General features: G+C 46.6%; 1 protein-coding gene across 7 annotated transcripts in view; it reads right to left on the bottom strand.

Moving 5' to 3' along the window:
* ATP6V0A1 (ATPase H+ transporting V0 subunit a1) overlaps positions 1 to 12,227 on the bottom strand; it is a 62,454-nt gene that overhangs the window by 45,364 nt on the left and 4,863 nt on the right. For all 7 annotated transcript variants that reach the window (XM_072111721.1, XM_072111727.1, XM_072111724.1 and 4 more), the window contains exon 2: positions 7,678 to 7,829. In XM_072111721.1, coding sequence (XP_071967822.1) covers positions 7,678 to 7,794 — 117 coding nt within the window. In that variant the 5' untranslated portion in view covers positions 7,795 to 7,829. The remainder of the gene's footprint in view (positions 1 to 7,677; positions 7,830 to 12,227) is intronic.

Raw genomic sequence — 12,227 nt, 5'->3', positions numbered from 1 at the left:
TTTTCTTGCAAAAATGTCATTTTAGTGCCCAGTATACTGTGCCCAACCCATGGCAATTTAGACAAACACCCCAAAAATCATTCTGCGGGTTGTCCTGAGTACAGCAATATCACACATGTGCCAATAATTGACAGGCTGGGCACACGGCAGGCCTGAGAAGGGAAGGAGTGACATTTTGATTTTTCAGCTCCGTTTTCACACGTTTGGATTTGGAGTGCCATGTCATGTTGGCAGGGCCCGTGAGGTGCCAGTGTAATAGAAACCCCCGATAAATCATACCATTTTGGAAACTAGACCCCTTAAAGAATTCATCTGGGGTTGTGGTGAGAATTTTAACCCCCAACATGCAGGTCAAAATTGAATGCAAAGTAAATGGTGCATAGTAAAAATTGCGTTTTACTTGCAAAAATGTCATTTTAGTGCCTAATATACTGTGCCCAACCCATGGCAATTTAGACAAACACCCCAAAAATCATTCTGCGGGTTGTCCTGAGTACGGCAATATAACAGATGTGCCAATAATTGACAGGCTGGGCACACGGCAGGCCTGAGAAGGGACAAGCAAAATTTAGCTTTTGGAGCACCCTTTTCACTAGACTGGTGTTGGGGTGCCCCTGACGTACCAGTGCATTAGAAGCCCCCGAGTAGTGACCCCATTTTAGGAAAGGGCACCCCTCAAAGTATTGTTCTAGGGTTGTATGAGCATTTTAACCCCTAAGATGCTGGCCCAAATGTAATACAAAGTGAATGGGTCAGTGTAAAAATTGCATTGTTTTTTTCAAATGTGTCATTGTAGTGACAAATGAAATCAGCCCAACTCATGCCACTGTGGATAAACACCCCAAAAATCATTCTGCGGGTTATTACGGGTATGGCAATACCCCATGTGTGGCAATAGGCTACAGGCTAGGGAAATGGCAGGGTTGAGAAGGGACAAGCAAAATTTAGCTTTTGGAGCACCCTATTCACTAGACTGGTGTTGGGGTGCCCCTGAGGTACCAGTGCATTAGAAGCCCCCGAGTAGTGACCCCATTTTAGGAAAGGGCACCCCTCAAAGTATTGTTCTAAGGTTGTATGAGCATTTTAACCCCTAAGATGCTGGCCCAAATGTAATACAAAGTGAATGGGTCAGTGTAAAAATTGCATTGTTTTTTTCAAATGTGTCATTGTAGTGACAAATGAAATCAGCCCAACTCATGCCACTGTGGATAAACACCCCAAAAATCATTCTGCGGGTTATTACGGGTATGGCAATACCCCATGTGTGGCAATAGGCTACAGGCTAGGGAAATGGCAGGGTTGAGAAGGGACAAGCAAAATTTAGCTTTTGGAGCACCCTATTCACTAGACTGGTGTTGGGGTGCCCCTGAGGTACCAGTGCATTAGAAGCCCCCGAGTAGTGACCCCATTTTAGGAAAGGGCACCCCTCAAAGTATTGTTCTAGGGTTGTATGAGCATTTTAACCCCTAAGATGCTGGCCCAAATGTAATACAAAGTGAATGGGTCAGTGTAAAAATTGCATTGTTTTTTTCAAATGTGTCATTGTAGTGACAAATGAAATCAGCCCAACTCATGCCACTGTGGATAAACACCCCAAAAATCATTCTGCGGGTTATTACGGGTATGGCAATACCCCATGTGTGGCAATAGGCTACAGGCTAGGGAAATGGCAGGGTTGAGAAGGGACAAGCAAAATTTAGCTTTTGGAGCACCCTATTCACTAGACTGGTGTTGGGGTGCCCCTGAGGTACCAGTGCATTAGAAGCCCCCGAGTAGTGACCCCATTTTAGGAAAGGGCACCCCTCAAAGTATTGTTCTAGGGTTGTATGAGCATTTTAACCCCTAAGATGCTGGCCCAAATGTAATACAAAGTGAATGGGTCAGTGTAAAAATTGCATTGTTTTTTTCAAATGTGTCATTGTAGTGACAAATGAAATCAGCCCAACTCATGCCACTGTGGATAAACACCCCAAAAATCATTCTGCGGGTTATTACGGGTATGGCAATACCCCATGTGTGGCAATAGGCTACAAGATGGAGACACGGCAGGGCTCGGAAGAGACTGGTATTTGGAGCACAGACATTTAATTTTTTTTTTACATCATAAAACATTTGTAGATGCCCTTAGGGATCAGAACAGTAGAAACCCCTGAAAACTGATCCTATTTGAAAACTACACCCCTCCATGAATAAATCTAGGAGTGTAGTAAGCATTTTAACCCCACAGGTGGACCCCAAGGATGATGCATAATGGATAGAGCATAGTACAAATTATCCATTATGTCATCTTGTGCCCAGCTCCTGCCACGGGAGACAAACACCCCAAAAATCATGATGTGGGTTCTCCCGGGTACGGCAATACCCCATATGTGGCAATAATCTACAGGCTGGGCACACGGTAGAGCTCAGCAGGGAAGGTGCGGCATGCGGCATGATGTATAAGCTGTGTCAGCTGTGTGCATCAGGGTAAAATTACATATCCAGGGATGTGTGGTATATGCGGAAACAATCTTTCATGCATAACTCTGGTTTCTCGGGGCATGTGTCACACTGGTAGATGGTTTGTTTTTTTATGCCCCTTTTTGAGCACACCCTGCATCTCTTCTGTGACCTTCCCTTGCTGGCTGTTTGGGGAACTACTCCTGGAAAGTGCTGCCCTGGTACAATCCGTGATGTGGCCTCGCTTCCAGACGTGCTAGCACTCCCCCCTTCCTGGTCTCTAAAAATCAACTTCTTCACTACCACCTCTTGAAATTCCAGGAAAGTTCCCCTCTGGCCGGCACATCGATGTAGCACGAAAGCATTATACAATGCCATCTGCATGATGTGCACGGCCAGCTTTTTGTACCACACCCTCGATTTCCGCATGGTGTTATATGGCTGTAGTACCTGGTCCGACAAATCCACCCCTCCCATGTACTTATTGTAATCCAGAATACAGTCTGGCTTGGGGGCTTCTGCACTGGTACCTCGTGGTGGTGGTGTGCCCATGTATTGTTGTTAGTACAAGGACATCCCTCTTGTCCTTGTACCTAACACACAATACTGAGTCGCTGCTTAGTGCTCGGCTCTCATGCCTTCTGAGCTTTTCCCCTAGCAGCGACTTCGGGAGACCTCTCTTATTCCTTCTAACAGTGCCGCATGCCGCAGTTTGTCTGGAAGCGAGGCACTTGAACAGGGTAACACTGGTATAAAAATTATCCAGGTAGAGGTGGTAGCCCTGGTCCAGTAGTGGGTGCACTAAATCCCATACTACTTTCCCAGCAATTCCCAGGAAGGGGGGGCATTCAGGGGGCACTATTTTGGAATCCTTGCCTTCATATATCCTGAACTTATAAGAATACCCTGATGCACTCTCACACAGCTTATACATCTTCACACCATACCTTGCCCTCTTATTGGGCAGGTACTGGCGGAACTGAAGTCTCCCTTTGAAATGTACCAGGGACTCGTCTATCGATAAATGCCTCTCTGGAGTATACACTTCCATAAATTGGGCATTTAGATAATCTAATATGGGTCGGACCTTATATAGCCTATCATAACTGGGGTCACCTCTGGGTGGGCACTGTGCATTGTCGGCAAAATGCAGAAACTTATGGATGGCTTCAAAGCGCATCCTACTCATTGCCATGCGGAACATCGGGGTGTGGTACAGAATGTCTGTGCTCCAATAATCCCTGATAGATGGCTTCTTTACTAGTCCCATAAGAAGTACTATGCCCCAATACTTCTCCATCTCTGCTGCACTAACAGGGGTCCACCTGTGGGGTTGTGAATAAAAAGAAGTGGGGTTTTGGGCAATGTATTGTGCAGCGTAGAGATTAGTCTGGGACACCATCAGACCAACTAGGTCCTCACTAAAAAAGAACTTAAAAAAGTCCACTGGCCCGAGCCCTGCCGTGTCTCTGCGTATCCCAGGACTGGCCGTAAAATCAGGGACCTGAGGGGCATAATTACTGGGGGTCACCCATGTGGGGTCAGAAGTCCCGGGCACTCCAGGAGAAGTCCCGGGCACTCCAGGAGAAGTCCCGGGCACTCCAGGAGAAGTCCCGGGCACTCCAGGAGAAGTCCCGGGCACTCCAGGAGAAGTCCCGGGCACTCCAGGAGAAGTCCCGGGCACTCCAGCAGAAGTCCCGGGCACTCCAGCAGAAGTCCCGGGCACTCCAGCAGAAGTCCCGGGCACTCCAGCAGAAGTCCCGGGCACTCCAGCAGAAGTCCCGGGCACTCCAGCAGAAGTCCCGGGCACTCCAGCAGAAGTCCCGGGCACTCCAGCAGAAGTCCCGGGCACTCCAGCAGAAGTCCCGGGCACTCCAGCAGAAGTCCCGGGCACTCCAGCAGAAGTCCCGGGCACTCCAGCAGAAGTCCCGGGCACTCCAGCAGAAGTCCCGGGCACTCCAGCAGAAGTCCCGGGCACTCCAGCAGAAGTCCCGGGCACTCCAGCAGAAGTCCCGGGCACTCCAGCAGAAGTCCCGGGCACTCCAGCAGAAGTCCCGGGCACTCCAGCAGAAGTCCCGGGCACTCCAGCAGAAGTCCCGGGCACTCCAGCAGAAGTCCCGGGCACTCCAGCAGAAGTCCCGGGCACTCCAGCAGAAGTCCCGGGCACTCCAGCAGAAGTCCCGGGCACTCCAGCAGAAGTCCCGGGCACTCCAGCAGAAGTCCCGGGCACTCCAGCAGAAGTCCCGGGCACTCCAGCAGAAGTCCCGGGCACTCTGGCACTACTGCGTAAGCGCCTTCTCGGGGGTTCTTCGGAGTCGCTTTCTGAGGACGAGGTAGATAGATAAAACGGACACTCGTCCCCACTTGCTGACTCCGTATCGGAGGCCATAAAACTATAGACCTCCAAATCAGTATATGATTTTTGTGACATGATGGGGGAGATAGTATAGAACCTACACTACACTACACTACACCACACAACGCCTTCTCCTCCTCACAACGCCTTCTCCTCCACACAACGCCTTCTCCTCCACACAACGCCTTCTCCTCCACACAACGCCTTCTCCTCCACACAACGCCTTCTCCTCCACACAACGCCTTCTCCTCCACACAACGCCTTCTCCTCCACACAACGCCTTCTCCTCCACACAACGCCTTCTCCTCCACACAACGCCTTCTCCTCCACACAACGCCTTCTCCTCCACACAACGCCTTCTCCTCCACACAACGCCTTCTCCTCCACACAACGCCTTCTCCTCCACACAACGCCTTCTCCTCCACACAACGCCTTCTCCTCCACACAACGCCTTCTCCTCCTCACAACGCCTTCTCCTCCTCACAACGCCTTCTCCTCCTCACAACGCCTTCTCCTCCTCACAACGCCTTCTCCTCCTCACAACGCCTTCTCCTCCTCACAACGCCTTCTCCTCCTCACAACGCCTTCTCCTCCTCACAACGCCTTCTCCTCCTCACAACGCCTTCTCCTCCACACAACGCCTTCTCCTCCACACAACGCCTTCTCCTCCTCACAACGCCTGCTCCACCACACAACGCCTTCTCCTCCACACAACGCCTGCTCCTCCACACAACGCCTTCTCCTCCACACAACGCCTTCTCCTCCACACAACGCCTTCTCCTCCACACAACGCCTTCTCCTCCACACAACGCCTTCTCCTCCACACAACGCCTTCTCCTCCACACAACGCCTTCTCCTCCACACAACGCCTTCTCCTCCACACAACGCCTTCTCCTCCACACGCCTGCTACTCCTACTCGCTACTCCTACTCCTACTCGCTACTCGCTACTCCTACTCGCTACTCCTACTCGCTACTCCTACTCGCTACTCCTACTCGCTACTCCTACTCCTACTCCTACTCGCTACTCCTACTCGCTACTCCTAAACGCTACTCCTAAACGCTACTCCTCCAACTCCTAACGGATCGCACTGAAAAGTGCGGTTGTGGGGGATAGGGAAAACGTACAAGGGGGGGGGGTAATTTTGTGTTTTAGGGTACAGTACAGGGACAGCTCTCTAGCACAACTCTCTCTAACAACTCCAACACCAAAATGGCGCTGTTAGAGAGGGTTGTGCTGAGTAGATCAGCCCCCCAGCGTCAGAGATCGCTGTCATTGGCCAATCTGAATCGATTGGCCAATGGCGGCGATCGACGTCACAGGACCAATCAAATTGGTCCTGTGATGTCATCGGTGGGGTGTCGGCAAGCGTTGCCGACACCTCCCACCGACGTGTCACCGGCCCGCGTCACGGATCGCTGTCATTGGCCAATCGCGATGGATTGGCCAATGGCGGCGATCGACATCACAGGACCAATCAAATTGGCCCTGTGATGTCATCGGTGGGGTGTCGGCAAGTGATGCCGACACCTCCCACCGACATGTCACCCTGTCTCGTGACAGGGGGACGTCCGAAAATGGAGTAGCGCTCGCGTCCGATATATCGGACGCTGAGCGTTAAGGCACTTTGCTCAGCGTCCGATATATCGGACGCTGAGCGCTAAGAGGTTAAAGAAAAAGATTATTAAAGTGACCCTTCACCCAGTAGACAACATTTGACTACACACCAAGTGTGTAAAGTCTACATACCCGGTGTCCTCTATTCTGTTGCTGTTGCCCTTTGGCTTCCCTTACTGGGTCTTATCTAAAATGGCTACTAATTTGTAGTGAGGAGCAGTCACAGTCAGCCCTACAGTGCCCCGAGCCAAGACAGAGGAGGGGAGCGTGTATTTCAGTTTTCCTCTTTTATTTTCTGGTTATAGATAAGATTATGAATCTATTATATTATCTGTACATGTTTTTGTAGGCTGCCATCTTGAATCTGCTAACAGAATCAAACAATATACTTTACAGCAGCCTTATGAGACTGGAGCTGACTCAAGGGAGAGACAAGTGCAGGGAGAGACAAGTAGATAAGCCATGACATCATCTATTGTCAGTAGTGATGTAATAATGGGTTAGTGTTATCTATATAGAGGTCATTGTACAGGGAGGGGAGGAGATAAGCTGTGACATCATCTATTGTCGGTAGTGATGTAATGATGGGTCAGTTTTATCTATATAGAGGTCATTGTACAGGGAGGGGGAGGAGATAAGCTGTGACATCATCTATTGTCAGCAGTGATGTAATGATGGGTCAGTGTTATCTATATAGAGGTCATTGTACAGGGAGGTGGAGGAGATAAGCTGTGACATCATCTATAGTCAGTAGTGATGTAATGATGGGTCAGTGTTATTTATATAGAGGACATTGTACAGGGAGGGGAGGGGATAAGCTGTGACATCATCTATTGTCAGTAGTGATGTAATGATGGGTCAGTGTTTTCTATATAGAGGTCATTGTACAGGAGGGGGAGGAGATAAGCTGTGACATCATCTAGTGTCAGTAGTGATGTAATGATGGGTCAGTGTTATCTATATAGAGGTCATTGTACAGGGAGGGGGAGGGGATAAACTGTGCTTGCTTTATGAAATCCAGCCAGTGCAGGAACTGGTCATATGTCTCTGGCCTTATTACAAATAAATTGCTTTATATTGTGGGAGCCATTAAGAAAATCAAAGCGCTGGCTTTGAGGTTGAAAATTTTATAGAAATATAATAACAAAACTATTCCACTAACCTTAACTACACAATAAAATGTTCGCTCATAAAAAACTGAACTTGAGGTCACCCAACAAATCACTGCACCTCACTGGGAGAATCTGTGCATTTTGTAAACTTACATCACGGAACTGAACTTTTCCCAGTTCTCCCAGTTCACTGACACAGCAGTACGCAGCTTCAGACTGGAGAAAGAGCTGCGCCAGCGTCATCTCTTCACTGCGAAAGAGCTCCCCCATCTTTGTGGATTTTCCTGCTGCTTATCCTAATAAAACTAAAAAGAAAAATAAGGAAGGTTAGAAAACTAACAATTTAGAAAATAATAAAAATATGCAACTTTATTAGAGACTGTTATTGAGCAACACTAAAACAAAAAGGGAAAAAATTTTATAGTTGAAAAAAAAAGTTATATTAGGGTATAATACCCAATATCATTATAATTATGGAGCCTGTGCTACCACACGAAGCACAAATCAGATGCACCAGGCCAAGAGTTTGCCTTACTTAAAGGGGTTATCCAGGTTTTAAAAATTATTGAGGGCAGTGCTGGGGCGGGCTATTTAAACATAATAAACATGTACTCACCTCGTCCGGCACTGCCGATGTCCCGCGCCGCGGCCGGTCTTCTCTGCGAGCCGGTTTCATTACAAGGGCGCACAGGCAGCTTCCGGCCGCTTACAACGCTGAGAGATAGGGACGGATGGGAGGAGCCGGCCACATCGCGGACCGGAAGCTCCCTGTGCGCGGCTTCCGTGCCCCTGTAAACAAACAGGGACACAGATCGAAGGGACCGCGGCGCAGGACATCGGCGGCGTCGGATGATGTAAGTGGATGTTTATTATTTTTAAATAGCCCTCCCCAGCCCGGCCCTCACTAGTTTTTAAAACCCGGATAACCCCTTTAATCCATTTCTTCTGTGGCTCATAGAATAGTGACATCTACAACATTTACAAGTCCTAAGGATATGTTTACACGCAGCAGATTTGTTACAGATATTTCTGCGGCTGTTGTCACAACAACCGTATTATATGGAGCAGATACTCTGTTGCAAAAACTTCTGCCTAAGGCAAGTTACACATGGCAGTAGTAGAATGGATAATGAATAATGTGTTTCGGATCTATTTCTAAGTTTTGGCTTCAAAATACTGACTACAATACTTCCATGGGAAATTGGACATACATAAAAAGACTTCATCCTGCTTAAAGGGGTTGTCCAGCTATCTAAACTTATAAAAAAAATTAAAAAAAAAGTACTTGGGGCTCATTCACAAGGCCGTTCATGGGGACGTACATGCGGCCGCATATACTTCTCCATAGACGGCAATAGCGGCCCGGCGGCGGTACATATGTGGCACCGTGCGCCACTATTTTATATGGAGGGAGGAGGGGCCACCTCCTCTCCAGCATACAGTGGGCATACCGCATGTGTATGAACCCTTAGAACGCAACAAAATAATAAATGTCATATTCTCCTTATTGAATACAAAGTATAACTTGTTAAAGTGAACATTTGAACCTTCTCAGTCACATGTCTATGTAAATAGAATAAATTCAAACTTTATCATAGGGGAAGATTTATCAGAAGCGTCAGAGAGCAGAACTGTTCCAATCTAAGCTCAGCTTTCAATTTTTCACAGCAGTTTATAAAATGAAAGCTGAGCTCTGATTGGTTTGCATGGGTAACTAGAACAATTTTACCTCAGACATGTCTCCCACATTATAACGCAGCAAAGTTTCTGCTCCCAAAATCATTTATCATGCACTAGAGCTTGATGTTAACCCTGAGCCTTAGGTGACGTCTGATACACCAAGAGGCACCGGCCTCTTACTATACCCGACACCTTACCGTGCGGCTGGACATTTCTACGCCGGGCCCTAGCTGGTGTAGAATTGCGCTATAACCCATCCCTGTTCCTGGCGCTAGCTATAGATATTCTGCCAGTGCGGGGCATCCTCTTGCGTGTCGGCCCACTCTATGCCCATTTGGTCGGGAGGTGGCATAGTAAATAGTAAATTTGTGGCCATGCACCAAGAATTGCAACTGTATCGAGGCTTGTATGACAAGAGTATACTCAAAAACGGAATTATTTTCAACTCAAAATGAGTTTTGGAGCATTGCAATGCAGTTTGTATGTTTTTGAATTTTTTTATTTTTTTTTGGGGGGGGGGGGGGGTCTTGTAAAGGTGAATGAAACAAGTGCATGTCTACATAGTAGTGACAAGCCCGTTTTGTTCAAGAGGAACCAACCCAATACATTATACTGACAGCTCACTGACAACCCCTTTCAACTACTTCTTCTCAGCAGGAATGTTCCATACACTGAACTAAGACTCCAAACTAAACATATTAAATATCTAAAGACCCCATAAACAAACTCTGTAGTAACCCAGGGGTCTACCCCATTCTTTGGACATCAGAAAGTGACTCTTTATAGTGTAAATGAATCCGTGCAGATCTAACACTGAACTATACAAACATATGGTCACAAGGGCATTTTCCTGGCATTGAATGAAATATCACATTCAACCTATTGAATATGACACCCATCGCATGCTGTTTTTTTTACTACTCAAAATAAATAGTGTAGCAAGAACTGCACAAAATAATGGATGATATGAGTATAAAATAATACTTATATGTAACAGTTTATAAGTTTAGAAGACCCCCTGCATCTTTCTATGAATTATCCAAAACTTCAAAAATGCAGGAAAAAAAAAGGCACAAACCAAGATTGCCAACTTTTTGGTATAATTTGTGAGCCTTTTGAGTGATACCAAATCCAACTGTCAGCCAGGAGAGCCAATGACTATTGTCTAATGATAGAGGGGAATTTTATGGATCAAAGGGGAAATATCTTGCCTAGGATTTTTTTGCATTTTCTTATTAGGATGCAGATAATATGCCTGTAAACCTCTCTTGAGATCAGGCAACAAGCCCAGCAAGAAGGGTCCAATGACAGCTGTGCAAATACTACACGGAACAAGCTTCTGGCTATTCTGAATACAATAGGAAAGTTTATACTGAACGTCTCTTTAAGCATCACTTGAGAATAATGTGACTACTGAAAATGGATATAGCAGAGTAAGTTCAGGACGGTTGCAAACATCACATGGTGAGCAGCTGATCCCCGAGAAAAGGGGAAAGCTATTATCTGATTAATTGCTCTTGAAGCTTACAGTTCAATAGCTCCAATAATGCTACAGGCCTCGGATTATACCTCTGGAATGTCTCTGAAGGTCAGATTAGTCTTCATGAATATGAGGACTGGGCTCCTGGGGATGTTACCAGAGCCCCTACGTGCTGTAGCTTCACAGGCTCCTACACTGTCCCACGCTACCCCTCTGCTCCCTCAGCACTACCTCCTCTGCCGTTGCCTGATACAACCGCACTGCAGTAGAGTAAGTTTCAGCACACAGTGGGAAGGGGGCTCCTTGCACAGTGTAATAGTCTATGAATCTGCAGCATAAAAGGGCTCTTGTAGTACCCCAGGAGCCCTTCAGGCTCATCCGCATAAAAATGTTGATTTTAGGAAGTTAGGGGCCATGGATATTAAATATAAGAAGATCACCACAGTCACAGTGCCTGGATCTATGAGTAAGTGATTTTGATGGTTGATTTCCTTTAACTCTTCTCTAAATGCATTTCATAGCAAATCCAAAACTGACAAGTTTTTGCATCAGACTTAACCATATGATAAAATTACACTAAATGCAAAACTATCACAGGGAGTCTAAACCAACAGGACAAGCTTTTTATAATAATTATACACATAATGTCCCTTTATGTCCCATTCATTCTCAATGGTGAACTAACAAAGACAATCTAGAATTCATGATAGTTATTAGAGAAGAGGATTAGCCCTTAAACAAATAGGTATAATTTGCTAGACTCATGACTTCCCCAAAAGAACAAACTGCACCTGATAGATGCTATTAACTCAGGAAACAATAGGGACCATTATAGATAAACCACTTCCTTCTCATCCCCTCCCTGGGTATCTACATAGTCACCACTCACAGAGTAAAGCAAAAACTTACACGTATACAACCATGAGTATACCAAGTTGTAGCACTCGTAAATAAAACTTGTAAAAATTCTAACCTTTGTCATAGTCATTCTGTTAGTCACCAGATTACTGTCCCTTCTTCTTATGCCTTCAAAGTGACTGATGTGGTCACAGGTCATTCATTGCCCCCTGTATCTTACTATCCAGCATAAGAAGTTATAAGCAGCAAGAACCGGAGGCAAAATACACTAAATCCTTGCAAATAGGGTGCAAGGTGTCCAACAGAAGTCAAATTATTAGCAAAAATTTACATCCTTCAGTTTCCACTTCTCTACTTTTGGGCCACACTAAAAATAAAACTACCCCTGAATAAATAACAAAAATTCTTTGCAGAATATAACAAAGGGGAAAGCAAACCCATCCTGAAAACATATAGGGCGGATTTATCTAGTGCTGGCGGCACCACCAGACATATCCTGAGACTCCGGCTTCCTGATATATATTCGGGGAAATGGGTGCATCTTGCAGGAATTGGTGGGAAGAATCTGGAGGATAAATGCCCTGTATGCTGGCGCAGGCTATAGCCGGTGAGTAGGCACGGCACGCTTCCACCATGGCCCACTTCCCAACCTGACATGGCTCCCTCCCCACCCATGTGGCGTAGG

This window comes from Engystomops pustulosus, chromosome 6 (assembly GCF_040894005.1).
Source record: "Engystomops pustulosus chromosome 6, aEngPut4.maternal, whole genome shotgun sequence".
In the NCBI taxonomy this organism is placed as follows: domain Eukaryota; kingdom Metazoa; phylum Chordata; class Amphibia; order Anura; family Leptodactylidae; genus Engystomops; species Engystomops pustulosus.
The sequence above is the reverse complement of the archived record's forward strand: the minus strand, read 5'-3'. Positions and strand labels throughout refer to the sequence as shown.